The sequence below is a fragment of the Leptosomus discolor genome, chromosome 9 (assembly GCF_034619465.1).
Source record: "Leptosomus discolor isolate bLepDis1 chromosome 9, bLepDis1.hap2, whole genome shotgun sequence".
NCBI lineage: Eukaryota > Metazoa > Chordata > Aves > Leptosomiformes > Leptosomidae > Leptosomus > Leptosomus discolor.
Window position 1 is genome coordinate 31255963 of NC_141399.1, and position 26135 is coordinate 31282097.

Below are 26135 nucleotides of genomic sequence, written 5' to 3' on the forward strand. Positions count from 1 at the left end.
CTTTTTTCTTTTCCCCACTTTTTTATTTCCCCCCTTTTTTGCATTTTTCCTTTTTTCTTTTTTTCCACTTTTTCCCCCCTATTTCCCCCTTTTTCCCCCCCCCTTTTTTCCCCCCCCTTTTTCCTTTTTCTCACCTTTTTTTTTTTTTTTTTTTTTTTTGGATTTACTGCTACTCTCCAGTGTCCCCCAGCACACCACCCTGCAGCTGGAGCTGCTCCACACCTTAGGGCCTATAGCATTTCTCTAAGACAAAAAAAATAAAATGTAAAAAGCATTTTCAGCCTCTGCAAGCAGCAGCATTCTAGCAAATTCCCTGAACAGTGTATAAGACCTACAGTAAGCCACGCTATAGCCAAAGCTGGCCAGAGCTCTAAGCACACTGCCAGCCTGACCCATCAGCTTTAGTTCCCTGATGCTGAGGTTCAAACGATCCCAGCTCATTCTCAGCAGGAGTCTGAGCTGCTCAGGAAGGCAGCACAGAGAAGTGGATGTTCCCGTTTTTCCAAAACAACCTTTTAATTACGCTCCTCACTATAATAGCAGCCTTTTTCCAACACTTCAGCAGTCGGGGCTATTAATTTAGGACCCAAGGTCTAACAAAGGTAGTATGAAAAACATCGTCTTTTGGTAGACCATGTCTCTTACACTGATACAGAATTTTTCAAGGAAAAACACCCGTTCAGTCAGGGCCTCTTGTTTGCAACACAGCAGATTGTCCCTAACTTAGCCATTGAATAGACAATTTTCTGTCTGGTCATAAAGCATGTCTTGTGCGACAAGGAGAGTTCATGTGCAGTTACTCATCAAAAAATCAGCAATAAAACGTGGTTATAAAATAGCCATATGCAAGGCTACAAGCATGGACAGACAGCCACGCTGCATTCCTCCTGTATTCTTATCGCAGAATGCTATTTTCCTTAAACTGCAATAACTCATACAGAAATGAGGCCCATACAAGTGCTGAAAGTCTCTTTTTTATTTCTCCAGCTACACAGAGGATGCCCTGCTGTAACTGGGACTCACCACCGCTGAGTGATACATACCCACTTCTAGCTCCAACTTTGGGGAAAATAAAGCTAGCCAGTAGAAGGTACAGCTATGTTATCCCTGAGGTTTGGCAATCAATCCATTTCTGGCCCTCTGAACAGGAGACAGAATGATTAAGACTGGATCTCGATCAGGTCTTTGCAGTTAATGCACCCAGTGGGCTAGGCTGGACCACTGTGGAGGGTGCCAGCTGGAATCCTGCACATCCCAACGCTGCACCTCCTCCAGCCAGTTCAGCTGGCACAACACCAGCCAGCTCTCAGCATGGAAAAGCTGTGTTTGCTCAAACTGAAGGGCAATTGGTTATGGTTTTCTCTTACCATAATTCCCTTACAAGCTTGTATGGCCACAAAGATTCTTGTTTTGGAAACCTGGCTCCTTACAGTTCTTCCTTTCGGGCATTTCACGATAAAGACCCAGCTATTCCAGCAACGCGTTCAGCAGAGCCACCATTCAGCTTCTTGTATTTTACACTGACAGAAGCTACTTGGCATGTCTGTCTCCTCCAGAGACCAGCGTTACTCTCTGCCTGCCCAAGGAATGATAAGCTGAGACAGAAGGAATCACAGAATCACAGAATGTACTGGGTTGGAAGGGACCTCTAAAGGCCATCTAGTCCAACCCCCCTGTAGTAAGCAGGGACATGTCTAACTAGGTCAGGTTGCTCCGAGCCCTATCAAGCCTGACCTTGATCAAGGAACAAGGAGACAAAGGAAGCAATGACAGCCAGAAACATGGTATTTCTTTTTCAGGGATTTCCCATTCGGGCCCCGTAACAACATTCAGCACTCTGAGCATGGCAGGTCAACATTTGTGCACAAAGGTAAAGAGCCCCTTCAGAGAGCTGGGGAAAATCTTGCCAGCACCTGCAGCACCTCTGTTTGCAGTTTTATTTCGTGTGGGTGCAACTCCTTATCCTTAAATCTTAGGGAGAAGGTGTAGGGAGAATTCCTACTAATTTCATTCATTCAAGATCAGAGGCTGGAAAAATTAAAAACCTTTTTTTTTTTTTTTTCCAGACAAAGGCTGACTGGTGCAATTATTTGGTTTTGAGAAATCACCCTTCAAAAATACCTGTTTAGTCAAACAGGAATCCTCCATTTTAGGCAGCCACAGGCATCTGAGGCCTCACAGTGACGCTATCACCTTTTGAGACTGATCTGAATAATTCTATCAGCTATTTCTCCCCAGCACGTGTTTTTGCTATAATTTGGAGAAAATTTAGGTTTCAGTTCTGAAACTTCCAAAAGCTGCTGCTTTCATATTTCATCGTGGATTGTGCAGAAAGCAAGGGCCGAGCAGTGAGTCTGGTTGCAGCTGCTCCAGCCCCACCGCATCACTTAGAGACATCGCTCGGTTAGAGGCTTCTGAAAGTGCCTGGATAAAAGCCCAGCTGTCACCATCAGCTCAGTCCATCCCATCAGTTACTGGAGAAAAAAGTTCCTGGTTAAACAGGGAAATTTAACTTGTCACCCTCAATTCAGTCCTTTATCCCAGCTCTCACACGCAGTCCTGCGGGTGCCAGATAATTTCTCCAAGATGCAGCCCCACTCTCATAACTCCAGGGCTGAATTGTTGCCATGCTTTTCCCTGGCTTGGCCAAATCCCATTTTTCCTGCTACACCACCTGGGAGGCTGCTGCAAACACCTTTGTCCCACTCCATCACGTTAGCCCCATCTGCTTTCACAGGCAATTCCTCCAGTGATCCTCTCCTCACCTGCACGTCTGCTCCGTGGCCCCTGCTTAGCCCCTGAGCCCCAGCTGCAATGGGGAACAGCCGCTTCGTCTTTCATCCCCAAACTCCAACGGGCAAAACGGGACAGAAGGACTTTAAGTTTTTTTAGGGTGGTGCTGAGAACTGGAAAAACAGAGCTGGCTAAACATAGTTGGGAGTCAAGCTGATGTTGAAGGGAATTGCTCACCTCTGGAATAAGCATAGCGACATCAAAGTACTTGTGCAGCAGAGTAATTAAGCTCTGGTTGGTTTTTATAGACTGGGTTTTTAGGAGGATTTCATGTGCATGAGGCAGCATCACCCCCAATCCTGGGGTACCACCCAGCGCAGGGTTTTTCCAAGCTGGTCCAAGAGGAGCAGAGCCTCCACAGCGTAGCAGAAATCCTGGCCCCACTGAAGCCAGTTAAGCCTCCACTGATTTGATCAGGACCAGGATTTTATGTCACCTGCTATGTCCATGTGAAAAAGAGAAAGGCCTCCACTCTCCTACTTTCATTTTTTCTCTGCGTCAGTCAGATCTGCCTTATTTATTGCTACAACCCCCAGTTTTGGAAGGGAACACACACACACAGGTGCACACACGCCCTTTCTCCAGGCCACAGCGTATTTTCCAGCTTAGCCGGTTATCCGCAGACATGCAAAGATTTAAGCAGCCAACCCCAATGCCAGTAGTGAGGACGCCGTGGACCCATCTCCTGCAACGGCTGCAGGGGAACAGGGAGGGACGGGGACACCACGGCCCCTGCACATGCCAAGAGCCCTCACGCCAACAGCCTGACCTTTACAAAAATTGCTGTCCTCGTTAAAAACCACGTTACAAAGTGACATTGCTTCCCCTTTCTAATATGAAGGGTTACATAGGTGTTTTAAATGCTAATTTGGCGCTTTCTGAAATACCTGGTGACCCATGGCCATCTCCTATCGCTTACATTTACTACTTTTGGCCTATCAGCCTGGGTAGCCAGCTCGGAGTAAAACCCTTTCCAGCTCTTCAGATGATTTTCACTATCACTCACTCAGGATATTAAGATTCTCAATGCGTGTATCTGGTTTCCAATAGTACAAGCTGCTTCTTAAAGGTTATAGTTTGTTTTAAATAGCATAGCCATCTGTCCGCCGGTGGCTGATGGGAGCTGGAGGAATCAAAGCAGCCAAAACAGCATTTTTCAAACTGTCAGTTTTTCATTACAAACATTTCAGTTTGAATAAAACCAATGTCCTAAAAAATAAATAAATAAGTCTATGTATTTTTCTTGTGTATTATACAAACACTGTGAGTCTTGCTTTAACAGTTCCATTGCCTCGCTGGAATTCCATCCATGCAAATATCTGGCCTGAACTTCACCAGCTCCAGGCACTTTACAAACCACAGAATCATCATTTGTGTGCTTCTAGTCTTTGAACTAAAAAAAATGCTCATTTATTACAGGTAGCCACAACGCATAGAACCAGTGCACAGCATTAAGAAAACGTTTTTGTGCACATATCGAAGTCAGGCACATGGACCTGCATTTATTTTTTTACCCAGCTCCTAAAGGTCAGCTAAAGCTCCGAGTTAACATTTTCTACAAAGTTAAATCAATTTATTCACTTAATTCTCAGGACTCACTTTCTTAATTTGACATTATTTTTGAGGGAAGGGGGTTTAGAGCACACAGGCTGGCCATATGCAGCAGCTGTTACCAGCAGAATTGCTAATACCTTCCTGGCAAAATAAAAATATACAAGAAGCAACCAGTTTCCCTAGGTAAACGCTGCTCCTCATCAGAGAGCCAAGTATGGCCTCGCTGGCACCATCTACCCCCCAGTGAAATGCCGATGGTTGCCCTAGGACTGCCTTGGAAAAGCCCACATTACAAACTATTGCCTAGGAGCATCCAAGGAGACAAGACAGACGACAAATATATATTAATCAGAACAACATACCAAAGTTTATTGATTACTTCAAACAAAAGTTTCTGTAATGAAAAAAGAGCAAGTTGCATTCATAAAAGGTAACATTCACATTCAATTTCCTTTATATAAAGCAACGTAAATGTATAAAATTGCATTTAAGTGAAAAAATGTAAGGTTGCAGTCCTTTCTCTTTGCAAGAAGCTGAAAATGTATTTTGTCATTACCTGTATATAATTTACACTTTCTATATACTACATGGATTTAAAAAATAATCCATAGCTGGGAAATTGGATAAATGGTGCAGTATTAGGTAAGTTTTTCCAACTGTGTGTATACAAATTCAATTTTAAGCTTTTATTCAATTCCAAGTCATTTATAATACTCGTAACAATTAGGATTAGTTTTTGAAAAGTAGCTATGAATACACCAAGTTCCTCCATTATCAACAGTTTTAGAGGAAATCTTAATTGCTTTTCTTATCTTTCAGCGTCACTAGCCAGTGATTAAACTTCAACGAATTATTAGGAAAAAAACCCAGCCTTTTTTCCTTCAAGTTTGTCCACCGATGAGCCTGTACTGACCCTTTAGCTCATTAATGAGCACTGTAACAGTGCAGCCTGTATTATAGTACACGAACAACAACCACAGCATCGCTGCTGGATTATGGCCACTTCAGCATCCTGCTGGCTTATACCTCACAATTACTATCACCACTTTTTCTTCCCTTCTCTAACCCCCAAAGGGGTCCCCTGCTTCCCCTGATTTCACAAGTCATCCACAGCAACAGGAATTTCACTTCTTCACAATTGCTGAATGACAAGGATCAGCTCTTCTGCAGGTCCAGGGCAGCCCGGCTGTCCTGGCATCCTTGGCACTTCACCTGGGCACTAGCTGAAAATCCAAGCCTAAGAAAACCTGCATTTTCCCCAAAAGAGCTGCTATTCAAGATATTTCACATTAATTCCAACCCGCTTTTCAGCATGTGTGCCTCGGGTTTGAACATACAGCTATTGCAATGGCTTGCTCCATCCTGAGACAGGACACTTGGAAACGGGAAGAGAAAGATTTGGTTCTTAGAAGGCTCAGTCTTAAATTAGGCCGCAGAAATTAGCCCGTTTAAGTGGCTTTATTCAGACAGTTCACACATACATGGCAAGCTTTGCTCTGTTCCCGCTAACATCACCAGCAAAACCTCCAGTTGAATTTCACGGAAACAGACTTTGACCCTACGAGTAGAGTATGACACAAAACAAACAGAGAAGCAAGGTGTCAGGCTTGGGACCATTCGGGCTTGGAATGGTTTTGAATCACAGGAATTAGGCATTTCAGCGCCCACAGTTTAAAGGTTATGTAAACACAAGTCAGCAACTGTATATTTAAGAAGAAAGGTTAGATTTGGCATATAGAGCGTATCTTCATTGTATTCATCGCATACATGATCTGTAGGCACCACATTTTAGCAAGAAAAGTTGAGAATGGGACAAGGTCTGCAAGTCGAATTCTAGGTCTGTGAAATGAACCAGGAAAAGGAAAAAAAAGAAGAAAAGAAGCTTTAAAAGCTTTGCCCATGGGACACATGCCGGAAGTGCAGCTCCTTACTTGCATGCAGCAGGAGTCGAGCCGCGGTTGCTAATGAACACCACTAGCGTTGAGGCCAGTGCAGCGTGTATAATACAGTGGTCCTGTCCATATGTCCCCTCCCACACTGGGTGACACAAGAGCAGCCACGGGCATAGGGACTGTGCACACCCCTTTTTCACTCAGGTAAAGCCTATTACAAAGTCCTTATGATGCACGCTGGAATTTGCCTGCAGCCGATCCACATCCTGCTTCCATCAGTCAAAGACCACTCAGGGGTGCAGCCAGAGAGCAAGACTTCATTCTTCTGAAACTAAATAGTCCGCCATTAGCAAAATTTCATGACAGGAATGTTCCATCTAGTCCCAAAGTGTTGTTTCTTTACATGTAAGTGACAAGGCTCAAGCGTGGAGCTTGTTACTTCTGAAATGAGACTGGAACGCTTCTCACAGTAGTTCCTCTGCACTGCTCTGCAGAGCACCGGGGCCAGGGGCAGTCAGCACGAGGGGGGACCTTCACACCAAACGGTGGTGGCACGCAGGGTGCTCCATCACTGCTTGTGACTTGATGCAACAAGAAAGCTGCTTTTTCCACATATGAAGTATCAGAGAAAAGAAAAAAAATCAAGTCAGGCATCTCACCTCTGCTGTGCACAACCTAAAGAGAAAAGTTCCCATGACCATGGCACAGGTAGATTTAAAAAGAACATGCCAAGTTAAAAAACAAATAAAGTGTAAAATGAAATCAGGTTCATGTATTCCTTTCATTTTTAAACCGGCTTCTTTTTTTCTTAGTGCAAATAACTCAAGATGCAGTTTTATATGCCTGCAGGTTTACGGGCACATGCCATGTCCCTGGGATCACCCGAGGACTGCACTGTCACTCCTGCCTTTAAAGTGTTGAAGCAACTGCACAGTGCAGTAACGTAAGCACAACCACAGCAGCCTGGGCGAAACGGCTGAAAGTCTGGCACAGCCCAACTTTTGAGATTCTATCCTCCCCCATGAAAGCTTCCTTCCACCACGAACAGCCACAACACGAAGGAAAATGACCTTTTCTTCACCCTCCATCAGGAATAAACCCATCAGCAATAAACTGGCTGCGGGAGGATGCTCAGGCACTTCCCAGCACCATGGGATTCCACACGGATACTTCCGCTGCGGATGGACCACAGCCCGCTTCCAGCCGTACCCGGAGGTGACTGAACGCTTTGCACCGTTGGCGAAGATTTCTCCCGAATTTTCAAGTATTTCTGCCCCGTGCATCTGGCAACCCACTGCTGGGAGGGGGCAACACCCCGCTGAGGGGTCACAGCCCCAGCACCAGGTGAGAGGCTCGCAGGGCTGCATCCAGCTTCTGCATGAGAGGAGCAGGCTTTCCCCGGCGCCTTCGGGGAGCTGGAGGGGGCTGTTATTGGGTTTAAAGTCTGTGCTACTTCTTTGGTCAGGCACAGCAAGAGACTTCAGCAGCTCTCTGCTGCTCTTGGGCAGATCTGCAGCAGGCAGAGGAAGCCCCCGTGTGAAATGGGGCTGGCATTGCTCTCTTGCGCTTCAATTCATGCTGTTTTGGATTAACTCCTAAAGATGCTTTCCCAGCCTCCGATGATGTAGAATTTGACAGAATTTTTTTTTTTGGGGGGGTGGGGAAGCCACAAGCCCAAAGACAAGCGAGTACTGTGGGGCCAGTGTCCTGGCTACTGCTTTATCAGCATGGCTGCTTACTGTACTTGGCAATATTAAAGAGAACTGTTAGGTTAAAACCATGGTTTTTTCCTACAGCATGACAATATGCAGTGTTTGTATGGAGCACTTTAAAGTATCCTGAGAGGATATCTTTCTGCCAAATTAGTAACAGCATCTTCAGTCTTCACATAACCATTCTCTATACGTTTGTATGAGATTAACATAGGCAGATCAAAGGGGCCGGTCTGCAAAAATCAGAGGGAAAATGCTCATGTATTGCAATTGTTATTCCCAAACTCATAAAGCTTTTTTTCTCTATTTTTTAAAAAAATACTTAACATTTTATAGGAGAAGAAGAATAATTAGACCATGATAAAAGTGCCAAATTTCATTCACAACCAAGGAACAAATCAGAAGATGGTAAATTAATTTGCACAATCTGCAAAATGCCATATAAAATCTAGAAGTGGCATCTGCCTTGCTGTCCCCTGCGGCTCCCACTCTGCCCCAGTCCAGCCACCTCCCACACCAGTCTGAACCAGTATATGGTAGCGGAGAGCACCACCTAACGTCTGCAGGGAAGGAACGGCCACTCAGCTCAACAGCAATGCCCAGGCAAGCAGAAACCTGGATTTATGCCAGATACGCTGGAGGTCTGGCAAGCCTGGCTGCTGGACCTGCCATTCTGATTAAACTGATTTCTTCAGAAGGAGGTGTGGGTACAAAGGTAGGAGAGATTTGCAGAAAACTTGCAGTTTTATGTTTGCAGTGGACACCACACAGCTATGTAACATCTCACTAAAAGTAAATTTGTGAATTCAATTGGGCACTTTTACTTTTTTACTCTGCTATCAGCCTACTATGTTGTTTAAAATCAAGTACACTTGCACTAGGACGCTCTCTGTGTGTGTACACACATACAGACACGGAGATATGCCTGCCGTACCGTATGCTGACACACACAGACAAGTATACACGTTTAGTTTCAATCTACGCAGACAAATTAAAATGAACTTATTTCTATCTGACAGAACAGCATGCACCCTAGAAAAAGGGATTTTGGTACAATTCAGATGCAATACCGGAATCATTTTAATAGCTGAGATTTGAATACTTCACTGTAAATACATCAGTGTTAGCTTTTAGAACCACTGTTAGCATGATCACTGACTGCATTCTCAGGTTAAATTTTCTGTTAATATTAGATTAAAATATCAGTGATATTGAAAGATTTGTTTGCATACTTCAAAATATTTCTGTTTGAGAGGATCTGTACACGTATGGGATTCTGAAGGGGTTGGATAGGACGATGGCTCCATATTAAAATGCATCCCAAGCATTGCATCTCCATTCCACAAGGACAGGTGCCCCGCACCGATAGTCAAGAGGATTACAAGAACCTTAGTTTATTTGATTTGGTTAATGGATGCCTTTTAAAACCATCCCAACTCTTTCCATCAGGGTACCTGTTACAACACATTAGACTCATCTGAGAACGTTCTTAAAAGAAGTGGTCTGATAGAAGGTCTGGCCGACAATGAATCAGGTGCCTTCCTGCTGCTCTGCAACAGCGAGGCAAAGAGACTTATAGCACACGCGACACTTGCCCCTGCCTAATGGTCGAACAATGTAAGACAGACATGCATCTTTTACAGCTAACCTAGATCATAAAGGATGTAGCAATACACACTCCCTAAATACAACCATGATTAATCCTGGCTGGGTTTTGCAGTGCAAGAGGCACAGGGGGTATTCAGAAACTAGCCCTGCTTCCTGAACTGGTTAACTTCAGGCTTGGGGATTTATGCTGCAAGTGCTTCTGAGGGAGGAGGAAATCATCCTCGATCTCCTCATGACTGTTATTTTTAAAATAGCAAGTAACACCGGAGATCTGCAGTGAAACCAAACACTAGGGACATGTTTTCAAGGCGCTTTGCTGTGGGGTAGCCTCGCCATCCCCACAGTCAGCAAGTCCAAAACTACCCCTTGCTGAGAGGGCTGAGCACAGTGGCTTATTCACTTGTACAAACAGTAACGGTAGCGCTAACAAGTGGGACGGACTAGGCGAGACGGGCACTTGGGGAGCTCCTCCTAGACCAAAAAAGCCTGAGCTGTGTTCTCTGGATGACTTGGCAAAATCAAAATTGAGTCCACATTATCCCACACTTTAGAGAAGTTTTTATCTAGTCCACTAACACACAAAGCTACAGCGGGGAAGGAGAGTGTAACTAGCATCAGCCGTGTCCACCCCACTCGGACATCCTGAGCACAACCAGCTCACCCCCCTGAGGTGCAGCAGGAGACTAAAGAGGAAGAGACAGATGAAATATTTAAGCAAGAGATTTAAATTAAAGCAAGAGGAGAGGAACAAAGCCAGGGTTTTGCTGGGTGAACAAACCTAAACAGGCGTTTTCAGGAGTTATGCATTCGAAGGAGAAAAAAAGCAGTAGAGCAAGCAACAAATAGTGACTCAGAAAGGAAATCACCTTATTCACTCCAAGAAAAGCTGTGATTGCTGGAAGTTTGAGAAAGCATGAAGATAGTGGATGTTCCTGAGGAAGGAAGGCGCTTCGTTACCTAGTTCACAACAGCACAAAAGACAGAAACTTGCAGTACAAGAAAGAGAAAGGCAGAAACCAAGGAAAACACAAATGTGCCTTGCAGTTAAAAAAAAAACCAAACAAACACCAAACCAAAACATTTCCACACAGAAAACTGAATAAAGACTAAGCAGAGCTGATGTATCGTGTTATAGGGAACTCAGGGGTGAAACCCGGTCCCATTGAAGTCACGGGCAAACCCCCATTGACCTGGCCTCAGTCCATCCTCCCCTCCCAGAGCGGACCCTCAGCTGTCAAGCTGGGGGTTCAAGCATCTGAATAACATCTCTACTCTCATTTTTCATGTAATTTTCCCATGAGGAAACTGATGTTTATTTTTTTCAAATGTTAAGGTCAGGATTTTCAAAAAGGGTCTTCATTTGAAATCACCCACCTGGTCTTACATGACTTTACAAATTAGGTGACTGACTTTGGTGCCTGACTGCTGACACTGACATCTAGAGCTGATATCTGCTTCAGGCATTGTATAAAGCTCTTACTCAAAATGTACATTTAAATATGGCTCAGCCTGTGTTTAGTTTGGGCTGCACACATATAGAGACTTTTCTAGTTGACACTTTGCTTTGCTAAATGATTTCACAAGAGCCTTTTTTATAACACACAAAAAGCACTCTTGAAAGCAAGTATTGCACAGGGGAATGGATCTGCTGGCCAACAACTGAAGGCAAAAATGGGTCACTTCTCAGGTGAGTTGAGCTGGGGCTCAGAAACTCCCAGGTCACTGTCCTTGAACTATACTATGTCCACAGCTGAGAGCAACTCACTCCCAGCCTATTCAATAGGGGTGTCAAGCTACAAACTATTAAATCATACTTAACTGGAAGAAATTACATGGAGCTTCAAAGAATTCAACCACATTTCTTTTACCTACTGCTTTCAACTTTAATAGTTGGGGGGTTCATCTTCCAGATACATGTTTTACTTCATTTCATACTGTGCCAGACTTGTACTTCAAATGTTATGGGAGAGGAAAACATTTACTTAATTAGAAATCTATATTTTTTTTTTTTTTACTGAGATAATAATGATTTTTAAGTAAAGACCAAAGATAACAAGTTATCCCAGGGGAGGAAAGTGCACTGAAACCTCATGCAATATAAGAGCTTAAAGGAGAGAAGCCTGTTTTGAATCTCAGTATTTGGAAGCTCAAACCACAGTTTCCTGGGGGCACAGTCAGACCAGCTGGGCACCAGTCTGCCAGTACCACAGTGCTAGTCTGCGGCATGGCTGGCAGGGCAGAAGCCACCTCTGCACACTGCCACCTCTGCGCTAGCCAAATCCTGCAGCCCAGCAGAGTGATGGCTGGCTCCAGCCACCCGCTGGGGAGCCACCCTGGCCAAACCCAGGCTGCCAGGATCTGCTGGGTGTTGGCAGGGGGTGACCCCACACCAGCAGGGCTGGCCCGTTTCCCTTTGGCTATGCCCTACCACTGCCTAAGCACATGGAAACCTGATGGCAAGAGGCCAGGGCCACCGGCAATACGCAGTGTGCTGACCCCAGGCAGGACTTGCTGATGTTGCAGGGGGAAAGAGAGGGGCTGCAGGAGGGAGGGGAGGCGCAGGGAGCAGCGGAGGCGCAGCCGGGGTGACAGTGCTGTGGGGATGTTTGGCACCCCTGGGCAAGCAGAGAGCAAGGGGCGCGGGGGGTCTCAGCACAGTGAGAGTTGTGAGCCTGGCAGTGCTGGCATTCACCGCTTGCAGAAGTGACAAAGAAAACTTTCAGGAGATGGTTTACACTTCCAAAACGAGCCCTCCTCTTCAGCAGCTGAGGAAAACTGTTAAGGAACCAAGCCACTTTTGAGAAGGGCTAGACACTGCAGGCTAATGCCACAGTATGAGCCCTTGGTTAAGTGAGGGTGGGCACATGGGGCAAGCCCTGCCCCTGTTCCCCCTGCACTAGCAGCTGAGGACATACCCAAGTGGAACATCGTGAGTGTGTTCTTTGACATAAAAACAAATAGCTTTTTTTCAGGACACAATATGGTGGGTTTGATGATCAGTTCAGGTTGGAAAGGGGTTAATGTACTTTTGTAAGAGATGGCAGGTTTCCATCCAGTAAAAACAACTAAGGAAAGGCACGGGCTGAGTCTTTCCTTGCTACCAATCTAGGCAGTATTTTTAGATGAGCTTCTTGATATTTCTGGCATGTGAAAGAGCAAGATGAGACTCTAGAAAGTGTTCCTCGAGACGTGAGTGGTATACAGCACTCTTACAGGTTCATCTAGTGCTTAAAAGTAAGAGATGCCTAAAAATACTGTGCGATAGATCATCTTGTTCCTTACCTGATGACTCTTCTCTTTTATATTTTTTAAAACTATTAGAAGAATTTCTGGGAAAAGGCTGATAAAGATCAGGAGAATTATTGCCAGCCAAGTGGAAACAGAAGTCAGCATATGGGCAAATACAAAATACATTCTTTGCTGCTTCAAGAAAGGCCTGAAAAAGAAAGGATACAAATAAATTCTGGTTAACACAAATTCCCCAAAAAGGTCAGAATCAAAGACAGACTCAGATCAAACTATTAGCAGCAATGCCTCCCTTTCAGATGGAGATGGATACAGCCTGCACAGAAACAGTGTCCATCCTTCTGCCAATGCACCTCCTGCCTTCAATTGCGCTAGTTCTGGAGGACTGTCCTGTCACCTTACATCATGTATTTTGCATCTTCCACATCTGTTTCATTTTGGGATGGGGAGGGGTTTGAATTTTGCTACTATCAATGAAAGATGAATTATTCACCTTTTCAAAAACCAGATAATTTCATTTCAGTTTTGGACTTTACTATAGCTTCTGGTTTGTATTTGCAGTGGAAATCCATAGACTCTCAGTCCTAACAGGTTATTTGCCTCTTCCTCCCTGCCTTGATGACGGAGGGGAAGTGACAGAATCTTGTGAAAAATGCTTCGTAACCAACTGGTGACAAGGATCCCAAAGCAGTTGTCACTTAGTGTCTGGCTAGATCATGGATCTGAATCTCCTGGTTAGGAACGCTGAAGAGTTAAACAAAGTTCGTGACCCCAAATTAAAATATTTGTTCCACATCTTTATCAGCAGGCTGCTGGGTCAAGGATCTAGCCAATAGCCCATGGCATTATCTCACAGGAAAGCAAAGGTGGAAAATGGGAGATACTGTGAATGTCAACATGAACATCTACTCCAGCACAGGAAATAGAAAATGAATAATATGAGCTAGACTATTGCTTGCCTGGTTTTGCAAAATCCTGGTTGCACTCAAATCAGTAAGATTTTCTTCTCCCACTCAGATCCAGGATTTCAGCAGCAGGATCTGCACCCTCTCCTGATTATTTCTCCCTCTTAAGCTGCCCCAGAGTGCCAGGTCCTCTCGCTCTGCATTTCCTCATCTGTTCTTTCCTTCCTTATCACTGAGTCTCCTTCCACCAACAATTTGTCCTTTCTTTCCCATCCACATGCACTAACAGATCCTGAAATATTTACCCTAGAACCTCCCAATGAAGACAAGGGCCTCAAGCACCATAAATGACCCTGTGGGGAGAAAAGCAAACTACCTCTTGCCAAAGCCAAGCACCTGGATGGTGATGAGGGCATTATCTCTTTCCAGGCTATCCCTTTGGTAGGCTGACAGACCTCCTTCAACACATGTCATCACGCAACAGCCCTCTTCCAGCCCTGGGTTTTAGCAGGTGTTGGATGGAGGTATCATCCCTTGCTGCCCCAGTAGAGAAAGGAGCATGGTTGCACACACCACGCCATCTGTCAATCTCCAGACAGCCCAAACAAGGGGATGCTGCAGCCACATCCCCTGCAAAGCCAGAGCTGGGCATTGCCCGAAGAAAGCACAATGGAAAGAAGAAAAGATACTTGCCAAATGACTCCTCCCCAAAAGAATGAGAAAAACACATAGAAGGCAAGGGAGCCCCAAATCACAAAGTGGTTCATCCACGTCCAGAATCGGGTATCTAACGCTAGCTGTGTGAATAAAAAAACAAGACAGAACAGGCATTAGATGCAGAGTGTATTTGACTGTATTCATATGAAATTTTAGACCAGTTTCCCAGTAAGGCTGCAGGTTCTCCAAACAGCTACCTCTCTGCATATGTGCACCAGGGAAAATATTTTCGATACCTACAGCTTGGCACAATGTCAACAGGGAAATAGTGAGTTTCTAATTGTAACTGACACTTTTTAATAGAATAAATTTGATGCAACCACTGATGCTACAGGAGAGGTTACAGGGAGTGTAATTGCCTCCTGCCACCACCTGCTGTCCTGAAGCAAACATAAAAGACCTTTTGTAGGGTTTTATGCAAACTGTTTGTTCTGGAAAGCTTTGTGAAACAAAGCAGATTTCCTATTATCATTAGACAGATGTGCTTTTGTGATCCCTCCAGTGCTTAGCCATGTCTGAAACAAGATGGACAAATCCAAGTTCTCTATTGCACCTCTCCTCTTGCTAGCACTGAACACCAAGGGGTGAAAGGATGGGGAAAAGTCAACCACAACCAACTGGAGTTCTCAGAAGAGGGCAAAAACCAGAAAAATAATTTAACCAAAACACAAACACTTATAGACCAGCACAGCCCAGGAATACAGGCCACAGACTACACAAAGGACAATGGTCAATAAGCAAGTTCTGCCTCTATGAAAGAAGGGAAGATTTAAGCATCATGGGAAACATATTCATAGAAGATTAATCTTCAATGCATTTACCATACAATTTTACAGCACATACACGTGCATTGGAAAATGACTGCAATAAGTGTCTGAAAAAGGAAGATTCTAACCTTCAGAGTGACGGTGAACACCAGCACGGTGAAAACAATCGTCCCAAAGGTCCAGTTCCCAAAAACCTGAAAAACACATTACATTGCCACAGGTGTCTCGGTCCATCTCCTTGGAGAGGCACAGAAACAACGAGGACAGGGGTGCAAGCAGGGACTGGAGGGGAAGGACGGGATGGAGCAACTGCTATGGGGGATTGATGCTCGGAGAGGCGCCAGGTGCCCCGCACGACTCGCCGCCCGCTACGCTACCCTGTGCCATGCAGTGCCACACAGACAAGTGACCCAGAGTTGGGACAGTGACAGGTACAACCTCCTACTAACAGCAATGTCGATTGAGGATAGAAGTCATTGGACCACCTGTATTTCACGATTTCTTGGTATTTTACTCAGTTTCTGCTTTCTCGCAACACCTCTGCTCATCATCTCGTTTTAGTCCCATTTGCAGAATGCACCAATGGGTATTTTTCCATCTGGTTTGGTTTGTGGATACTAGTGACTACGCACAACAAAGAAAAGCAGATACTGTATATAAATCCAAATGATGGCAATGAATGGGAGGGATGCTTACCAAAGGCTGTCAAGATCTGAATGCATACATTAAAACAGAAAGTGAAATGTAAAAGTTTTCAAAAAATGCAAAAAAATTAAAGTCAATAGGAGCGAAAAAGGAGTCAATCAAACATACATGGATATTATGAACAATTGCTGGTAGCAGTTCTTACAGGCATAAGTGTTTACAAAACAGGACATCACCACAGATCTTATTTTAGTGCCACATAGACTTGGTCTCTGAGGGCATTTGCAGAACATATCAGTGCTTCGCGTTTTACCCAAATATAACCAGAATGGCTATAAACACAGAAAAGCACTGAATCTACAATACAGCAGCTTGACTACATATAGCTGGGGCCATAAACGTTGGCAACGATGCAACGTACGCATATACACACATAAATTTCATCCGCTTTTCTCCAAGTGTTAGCTGCTAAAAAACGAAGGTATTTTCAAGGGTCACAAGTGACGGTGTAAAGGAGTTTTCCATCAGCTGAGACCTGATAACACGCTGCATACCCCCTTGAGGAAAGGGTCCTGCCACCACGCTTGGCAGCTGCGCTGCACTAAAGCTTTGCTCTGTACTCAGTTAACCAGCAAAAAGAAAAAAAAAATTCCAGTCTTCTTTTCCCCCCCCGCCTTTCTGTGCGAGTTAACCCAGAGCAGCTCCCACACCTTTGCTCACGTGGCAATGCAAGAGCTTGTCCCGACACAAGAGGCAAGAGCAAGCAGACAGCAGGGAGAAGAACAGCCTGCTCATTCCGACAGCGGTGCTAACTTATGCTGGCTTTGAAACGGTAGCAAAACCCCAGCATCAGCCTTCCCTACTGTGAAGGGAGGAGGGCGGCTGAAATCACGCCCCGGAGCAGACGCAGCATGCAAGCAGCCCTGCGCATCTAATCAAGGTGGGCTACTCTACTTGCTTGTAACCTGATAAACATGTGCTGAATTTCATGTGGCACGCTGGTGGGAAGGATGGACACTGCTCCTGCCCTGGGCCAGTGCCTGGGACCATGCAGAAAAGTGGAAAAGCGCTGTGCAACTCTCACCAGGTTGGAATAAAGCTGTGTGTAAGACTAGTTATTTTACCTATCAAGTATAACCAGCTCTGCCCTGTTTCCATGGCGATCTGGAAAATGTTTTATTTCAAGCATTTGCTGCAGAATCACACCATAAGCAAGGCTACACCCTCAGACAAGACTCGAGACACACTGCACAGATTAAGCGTGTAGATATTCCCTGCCAAGCGTATAAAAGAGGCAGCGCACAAAAGAAACACTCATCTTTCTCTTTCTTTTTTTGGTGGCATTACCTTTCCGTTATCTTCCAACGATGAATTTTGAAAAAGAAAATAAACCCCAAAGAAAAACACGAGTCCTTCAAAGGCGCCCAGAAAGGTCCAGTACAGGAACGGCCTCCACTGCAGCATTGCATTATCTGAAACCTTCCTGCCAAGAGACAGAGTAACAAGAACATACCATCATGCTTAGGATGTGCTGCAAAGCCCCTTGCAGCCAGGTGGATCCGCGGGCTTTGGAGCAAGCCTTAGCTGCAAGAGACAAGGAGGTAACACACATAAGTATCTGCCAGCGTACAGGACAAACAACATTTGCCATATGCAGCTGCTGGTCATGAGAATCATAAGAGGTCCAGCATATTAATCGTTTTGTCCTCCTCCTCTAGGTAACTTGGATGAAAATCCAAGCCAGCTCAAAGAAACATCTGTAATGCTGTCCTGAGTCTCTCCTGCAGCCCCAATACTGCTTGTTGTATCTGACGTTAGCTGCTGAATTTTAAAACCAGGGCAATGCAAAAGAGCAGCTGTACGGGATGCAGCGAATCCGTGGTGTGTTTCCCTCTTTCTGTTGAAAGCTCAAACTTCCCCTTTGAGAAAAGCTTCACAAGTCCTGTTCCTGGAAGTGGTGTTTTGCTCCACAGGCTGAAAATAACCTCCCAAATTGTACAGTGGGTGTTTTTAGCATGCGTGTTGTAGCAGGAGGCTCGTGGCTGAATATAGGATGAGATATAGATTGCACAGAGACAGCAACAGCAAACAGAGGCAGAGCTGTGCATGGATGGCAGGCAAAGCCTGGGGAGTGGAGGAAGGCCAGCAGGGCGTTAAAGTTTGCTGCATCATTAACTTTTCAGATTACTTTAAAATGTGAAGATTGATGAGGGATAAAAGCATGTTTATGGCAAAAACAAATATCCCCATCCTTTCCTCATTTTTCTCCCTAACTATTAAAGCAATACATCCATTTTCAGCAAGATGCATCTTGCAAACCAGTGTGGTGCTAGGCTCCTATAACTGTAGTTTCTAAAAACCACTGATTCCTGTGCACAATGATGCAGTTACAATGCTCTACCACAATTTGGGTATGAGTAAGGAGCACAGATAAACCAGACTGTAAGTGGGTTTTATTGCAAGGAAAGAAAATACAACCAGCTTCCTCACTGTGAGCTGTTTTGCGTTCACGTTTACATCCTGCAGCACTCATCACAAACAGGCTTTTTCCAGCGCCTCAGACTAGAGATCTGCACTGCAGCAACTCAGCACTTCATACAGAGGCGCGCAGCAGTCATTCTGCATTCAGCAGCACATGCAGAGTCATGAATATTCAAACTAAAGCTATCTGCCTGCACAATTAATCTGTTTTCCCTCAACGGACAGACCCCAGAGAGCAGAGAGCCCACCAGGCGAATGCACAGGGGCCTGCTGTTATTGCTCTATGCTGCACAATATTCAATTACCAATTTATTTAAAAATACAGGCAGTGGCATTTTGACACATAAGTGGAGGAACACAGAGGCCTGATCAATCATGGATCTGAGTACTTCAAAAGCACCCAAGCCCCTTCCTAGCCTTACAGCTCTTGTTGCATTCACTGATTTTTCTATACCTAAAGTAACTTTCACACGATGTCTTCAGACGCTTGCTAATTCCCTCTGCTGTCCCTGCAAAGGCATCGCTCTTGGCCCAAGCACGGCTCCTCCGCGGCTGAGGAGCATTGTAGGACAGTGACAGGGCTCGCACAGGGCACTGGCCAAAGCAGCCCCGACCTGATCTCTCTCCATAGGGGTGAACTCAGTGCTGAGCTTACTGTCAGGCAAGGGAATTATCAACAGTGATGTATGAACAGGGGCTTCCCCAAAAAAGCATCTTCCTTAGGCCTTGCAGAAGGGCTGCACCTAAGCGTGTGTGCAGGGGTGGAGGGAAGATGGGAAGCATCTCTTTCCATGGGAGGTTGGAACCCCTCTCAGTTGCAACCAGAGAAGGAAAGAAAGCAACCAGCAAAGCAGAGAAAGGCAGTCTTCTCTTAAACTGCGCTTTCCACAGGCAACGTGGCAGAAAACTCCGAGCATGTGGAGCAGAGCTCCCCAGTAACAGGCTCTGATAGGGGGATTTGGCCTGTGGAAGGGAAGCCTGTAGGAGGATATCCATTTAGACCAGCTGAGAAACTACCTGCCTAAGTTGGGCTTGAGGAACACTCATCTTTCTGAAAGTGAATGGATTTTTTTTTTCCTGAAAGCTAGATGTCTCCTCCATCCATTACACGCTCTGTCATGTGCTTGGCTCATGCTGCCTGGCTCAAAGCTAACATGAACGAATGGTCTGGCCACACTCACAGCTTGATTTTTCTTACAGATGAAGAATTCCACCTACAGTTTATTTTTTTAGAGACACAGCAGTGCAATTTGTTAGAGCAGATACTGTTAGAAAGCATAAATAAGTAGAAATAGGCAGGAAATAGGACACTGCTCAGCTCTAACGCAGCAGCAGTATCAGCAGGGACAGAAACAGCCCTTTCTGGAGTTCATGGTGACCCCATCACTGACATGGGACAGGGACACCTGCTTACACTCTTGCACCAACAAAACTTAAACTGTGGTTAACCAAGTTGTGTGGAGGTCTACCCAGTCCAGTGCTACTCACATATACAGCTGAGGATCTGAGGTCAGTGTGTCGATGTTGATATGCTGCTCCAGGAGGCTGTATGCCAGGATAGGGAGTGATGTGAAGCAGATGTTGTACATTGTAAGATAAGCAGCATCGTACAGTGGCTTAAAAGAGGAAAAAAGGTTAATATGAGACAGAAATTCTGTTTTAAAAGTCTCTCCACAAACAGATTAAAATTTTCCAGCCCTTGGCTCTGTACATACCCTACAGATTCATCCCTTTGTCATAGCCACATAGGACAGTTTCATTTGATAGGGGTCGTGCTCTGTGTGATGCCAAGGGGACCAAGGCACCTGCAGGCTGCATGGCCGGGACCCTGCTCCCACCACTGGTCTCATCTGCAGCTCATTCTCCAGCAAAACGTGATTAAACAGCCCTTATCACAGCTTTTCTGTAGCTGCTCTTGTGCTGCTGTTTCTGTTAATATACTTGATGTCTCCTGTGACTCTCTAAAGACTAGACTGTTTTAGAGTAACTATGGCTTCTTTTTTTAAAAAAAGATCAAGTGTTTCTGCCAAGTCCCATCATTTACTCTTCCTCATCATTACTTCTGAGCCCAAATAGACACAAAAGCCTGTCAAGTTGACACAAAAGCCAAGCACGTGAACCCACTCACCACATGGATCTCTCTCTCTGACACTTGGACTAAACAAGGCTCTGATGACATCAAGCATGTGTCCTTTTTTTAAAGGCTGTCATAAAAGAATAAACTGTTGTTCCTTTTGAGAGCCTTTAATGCAGGGAAATTCAGCAAATGAGAAAAGATTGGGAAGTATTTGAAAACTTTTTCTCTTAAGAGAAAGAAAAGCAGCAAAATCAGGTGCTGACAATCCAGCTAAACCCCTCTCTCATTACTTTGGGAAGGTGTGCATCTGTATTTATGGGTGGTGGATGGGAAAGGAAAGAAAGCAGATGTCTTTTCAGTTATGGGTATCAAAAATATTATGCTCCAGATATGATGCTGAGCAATGAGGTCAGTTCCTACTGTCCTCTAAAGCAAGGTGAGGAAGGGACAGGACACCAAAAGCCAAGTTTCTGCTAGGAAGCCTCATTGTGCCCCTTGCTTTTTATCCTACTTTTATAGACATGTTATTGGAAGTTACCTGCTGTGAGAATCCACAGAAGAACTGGTATAAAAACTGTGGTAAAATGAAGCAAAGGTTCTAGGGAAACAAAGACAAACAGTCAGCAGGGAAGCACTTGACTTCTCAATCTGCATAATTTTTCCTGTTACCAGACATTAGTGTCTGATATTACAATAACAGACAAGCTAGAGCACTGTTTTCTACCAAGCACAAAACTAATCCAATGAGCAGTTAGTATCTGCAGAAGACAGGTGAAGAAAGTCATGCTCACATTCCCCTGTAAGCACTGTTTTCAATTGACAGGCACATGGCAGAGACACAGCCTGTTCTAGGGAAGGAAAACAGAGCTACAGAACAACCTATACATTTTTTTCTCCTGTTTACTATTGTTGCTATTGTCAAAGAAACCCATAGTATAAACAAAGAAATAAGCTGCACACGCATCCTTACCTTATAGAAGAAATACTGTACAAGGTGTGCTATTCTCACATAATATAAATGCCCATGTGCTAGTAGCAATTTTCTTAAATGTTTAAACTTTGGCACAGCATAGTCGCTGTTTCTGGAAGCCTGCCGTCCTTCTTTGCCTTTTATACCTGGAGACACAAGTGTGGCAAGGGGTTAATCCCTAAGAGACTGACATCTGGACAGATGCTATGGCAGGGGGTTAATCCCCAAGTGACTGGAATATGGATAGATGCTATGGCAAGGGGTTAATCCCCAAGTGACTGGAATCTGGACCAATGCTACCCCCACTATGTTTGTTCACATCGCTTAGCATTTCAAGGCACAACAAAGGCCGTATTTCCCTCTTGAGTGCCCTAGGAGAACAAACAGTGCTGCAAGACTCAGCGTGGTTTTGGTTCCACAACACTCAGACCTGCCTCTGGAGTTTTTAAGTTATATTTAGGTTGCTGTCAGAGTTCCTGTGTAAGAGAGCGTGGTGAAGAGTATCTAAGCAAATCTGATAAAAGATAAGGAATTGGATTCCCCACAGGCTTGACTGCATCGCACACAGCCTAGTTATTTCCTTGCAGATGCTCAGCCTCCCGAGACATCCCTGCAGAGCTGAGCTCAAGAAAGACAGTTTTGTTCACTCAAAAGCCACAACCAAATGAACTGCACTGGGATCCCATTCACTGGAAAGCACCGCAGCACTTCCAAAAGCCCCAAATAAAGACATTGCCCTTTCTCTTCTATCGACCTTTCTTTAGCGGTATTTCCTGTATCTCTGACACCAGTCTGCAGAACAAAGGACAGTTTCCAGCCTCATGTCAGTCACAGGGACACGGCAGACACAACATAACTGAGCATAAGCCCCCTGGGAAACACATGGAGGTCCCCAGTGTTGAATTACTAGCAGCTGTGACCAGTTAGCCCTAATAAAGTCTGACGTTTTCCTTGCACCACATTTGCAACAACTGCCAGTAATCACTCATCGGTTTGCTACTTGTGCCTTTTTCTGACCAGCAAGCAACCTTTACCATGTTGAATTTGGCCACAGAGTTTTTGAATGCAATCTGCAGTTTATTACTGATAAAGAGAGTGGTACTATCAGAAGTGAGCAGTATGTGATGATCCCAAGACTCATCTGGAGTCAAACCCTGGCTCCAAAGAAAGCAACAGCAGACTTTCCACATTTTTCTGTGGGATCAGTCAAGCCACATGCAATGAAGAATACTGACTGTGCCTCAACAGTGAACCCCAGCAACAGCAGACAGGTCTTAGGTCTCAGATGAGTGTTACTCGGGCGTCTTACCTATTCCAACATGTGCTTCCAAAATCATACTAACATCATTTGCGCCATCCCCTATGGAAAGGGTTATTGGGCTCCCTTTTGTGTTCTTCACCATTCGCACAATCTGAAAGATTTAAAAAAAGGATAGCAGCAGAACCCAAAAATTCAGTTAAAAAAGCCTCCAGAGACCCCCCCACTGCCCCACTTGCAAGAGCTGCCCCAGGATAAGCAGCAAAATTAATACCTAGAGAGTTCAGACTAATAAAACCCCTCGTTACTTCCTTCACAGTCACTAACCAGAGCAAAAGCCAAGATCCAGCTGCACAGGTCAAGAGAACAGTATTTAAAAACAAATCCCAGGTAGCAGCATCACGCCCTTCCCTTCTGCCAGATTCCAGTCTCCCAAAGATGGGACCTCTCAGGTGTTTCAGGGTGCAGGAAACCCTTCATTGGAAGAGGGGCAGAGACACACTGCTTATCAGGCTTGGATACCATCAGCTGGTGTGAGGAAGTGTCCTGGCTTAAGTCATGGACTCCACTTGACAAATTGGGAAAGGAAAACAGAACAAACAAGGGGTTTTCTTTATTTCTAATTGGCTTGGGTTTGTGGCTTCCTGCAAGCATATTAAACAAAGGTTTTACATTCAGCTTTGAAAGACTGGTGTGTTTCCATCACACTCTGAAGCTCAGGCTTACACATAGCCTGGAGAAGTCCTAGCTAAGATGATCAGGTCAAGTCCCAGCCAATGGATCAGAAGTGCATCACATCACCTAACGATGTGCTTCAGTTAGCTGAAAGTAAATACCTGTGCTTTCTGCAAAGGAGCCATCCGGCAGCAGAGGACTGCAGTACACTTCAAGCAGATTTGTAGAAATATGTTTTTGTAATTACTAGAACTGGAGTCCTGAGAAGGGTTGAGTATCAGCGACAGTGTTGAGCCATCTATAATCAGGCCATACTCTTGACTCAACGTCCAGCTTCTGCAACACAATGAGGAACAGGTTTGAAATAAAAATCAGACTTTAAGAAGTCAATCTAGCTGCTTGTATCATCTTAGTGGAAAGAAACTGCTTTTGTATTAATCTTCTTCCACCTTTTTCGGGGGGCTTAGCAATCTTAAAAAATTTGGATTTAACATGCGCCCTTCACTAAGGGAACTACGTAATTAAGTTAAAAACCAACTAAAACTAGAGATGACAAGCAAAATGAAGCAGCAAGCCACAGTATCTGCAAGTAGCCAGTCCCCAGGGCCACAACGTGGTCCTATTGCTCTATAAACTTTGCGTCTGCATCCGAAACACACACAGGCTGGATCTTTTTGTTCACTTACCTCTTCAGGCCTCCCCGGTTTTTGGGAACATCCTGAATCAGCTTTTTATGGTACTCCATCAGCAGCTCATGGAGCCGATCCTCCTTTCTTTCGCTCTCACCCACTGTTTTTGCTGTCAGCTCCAGAAGCTCGGTGCTGGTCTGGAAGAGCCTGCAGGCATAGCAGGTGGATTTGGCAGTTTCCATCTTGTCTCCCGTCAGCACCCAAACCTTCATGCCGGCTGCGTGCAGGGCCTCGATCGTCTCTGCCGACTGCTCCTGCAGCCTGCAAGCAGAAGTAAAACATCACTTCTCAGGCTGGCCCACATTTAATCCATATAACTCATATTTTGCAGGTAGGAAATACCAGCTCAAGAGAAGTTAATTGATTTTCCCCATGCTGGAGAGACCACTGCCATAGGAATAAGGATTAGAAGTCAGCAATCCCAAATTTTTATTTGCAGCCAAAAAAAACCAAAACATAAATCACTGCTTTATACTGTGAGACCTAAGAGTCAAGAGTAAGAGTTTAATTTACAGACGCAGTTACTATAGCTGCATGCGAAACAGAATTTGTTTTGATGTGCAAATTAATGCTGCATGCTTAATTCACTCCCTAGAAGGGTGAGTACTTCTGTAGTTTCATTAATAAATCCCAATTCCTACTATGCTGGCCAATTTTAGCAACTAGGGCGCTGTGTAATGTGTTGTGCCGTGGAGTAATTAATTGCCCTGGACACTTCCAGCATCTGCCTGGCTGCTCAGTTCCACCACAGCGAGTCAGGGTCACGATGCAACATCAGGGAGAAACCACAGGTACTGCAGCATCAGTGGTGGTCACCTCTTTACCTGTCTTCTACGGCAGTAGCCCCAATCAAGTGCATGTCTGCTTCTGTGTCTTCAAAAACCTTCGCCATCTTTTCCTCCCTGTCCTGCAGAGCCATCTTAGCTTCATTAAGTTGTCTGTCAATTTTGTCATACTCTTTTTGAGTTAGTTCTTTGAATGCCACGCAGAGCGTTCGGTAACCATCCTGGTAGGGGGAGGGAAAGAAAATAAAGTGGCAAGTGCCCTAAAACCTGATTTTCTACAGCTCCTTACTTTGGGTTAGTGCTTTCTCCACCACCAGTGCTTTCTGTCATTACTCTGACTCTGATGGCAATGACAATTCGTTGGCTTGAGTCAAAGACCAATTTCTCTGTTTGCACAGCAACTTTTTCCCATCAGAGTAACCATGGTTATGCTTATTACGTGCATGTAACACGGCAGAGAGAAACCAAAAGAAGGACCAGAGCCAAGAGTGTGCATCCTGCCAGGAGAGCGAGGACTGGGTGTCCCCACAACTGGGATCAGGCACTTTGCCCACCAGAGAAAACAGCCTGCTATTGTTATTTCTATTTTAACTTGCTTGGGAGATGCTTGGACACAACTGTGATGGAGACCATGTAAGTACATCAAAAGTCAAATAAAGACGGTAGCCAAAGAAACAGAAAAGGAAAGAAGTCTGGCTTCAAAACAATGTGAAGTGACACTCAGATTTTCAACACTTCCCCCCAAAGCAAGGCCACATTTCTATTTTTGGAGTGAGGCTTTCCTGACCCCAGGAGCCAGCCAAATTCCATCCACGTGCTCACCATAGCGTTGCGGTCCACATGGACTTTTGTTTGTTGGATTTCTTCTTGCTGCACCCTTGGAAAAATAGAGGAGTCTGCTCCTTTACAGAAGAGAAGCAACTTTCCTAAAAGTAAATTATAAATAGTTTATAGCATTCACAAGCTATAGAAAGACTTAACAGCTTCAATAGCCACCAAATGATGCAGAGGGAGGAAATCTGGCAGGACTAAAGAAGGAACTGCTAGAAACCCAGCTGCCTACTGAAGGAGGCCTAACAATAACTTGTGCAAAACCTTGTGTTGACCTCGATGCTGGGACATCAGGCATCCCTACCTGTCTCTGAGCAAGCTTTCTGCAACAGGCTGGACAAAGCTGTTTCTTTTTTCCTATTTAGAAGCCTTGGCAATCTTTTCAAGGAGGGTAAAACCAGCATCCCACACCTTATGGGACTGACATTTGAGAAGGATGGTGATCTCTGGATTTTTGTCTGCTATCCCCATGAAAACCCATCCCACTCAGTGGAAAGTCTCACGTCTCCCCCCTGTACTTGTACCTCCAG

General features: G+C 44.9%; 1 protein-coding gene across 1 annotated transcript in view; it reads right to left on the minus strand.

Annotated features, from left to right (window-relative positions):
• Positions 1-8067: 8067 nt before the first annotated feature.
• The window catches only part of ATP11C (ATPase phospholipid transporting 11C (ATP11C blood group)), a 54891-nt gene continuing 36823 nt past the window's right edge, over positions 8068-26135 (minus strand). Inside the window, exons 17-29 of the mRNA XM_086470672.1 lie at positions 25597-25700; positions 24814-24995; positions 23987-24250; positions 23462-23636; positions 22677-22779; positions 21368-21513; positions 20936-20995; positions 19809-19936; positions 17187-17322; positions 15323-15388; positions 14404-14507; positions 12842-12995; positions 8068-8184 (exon numbers count right to left, since the gene is read on the minus strand). Coding sequence (XP_086326798.1) covers positions 8068-8184; positions 12842-12995; positions 14404-14507; positions 15323-15388; positions 17187-17322; positions 19809-19936; positions 20936-20995; positions 21368-21513; positions 22677-22779; positions 23462-23636; positions 23987-24250; positions 24814-24995; positions 25597-25700 — 1739 coding nt within the window. The remainder of the gene's footprint in view (positions 8185-12841; positions 12996-14403; positions 14508-15322; positions 15389-17186; positions 17323-19808; positions 19937-20935; positions 20996-21367; positions 21514-22676; positions 22780-23461; positions 23637-23986; positions 24251-24813; positions 24996-25596; positions 25701-26135) is intronic.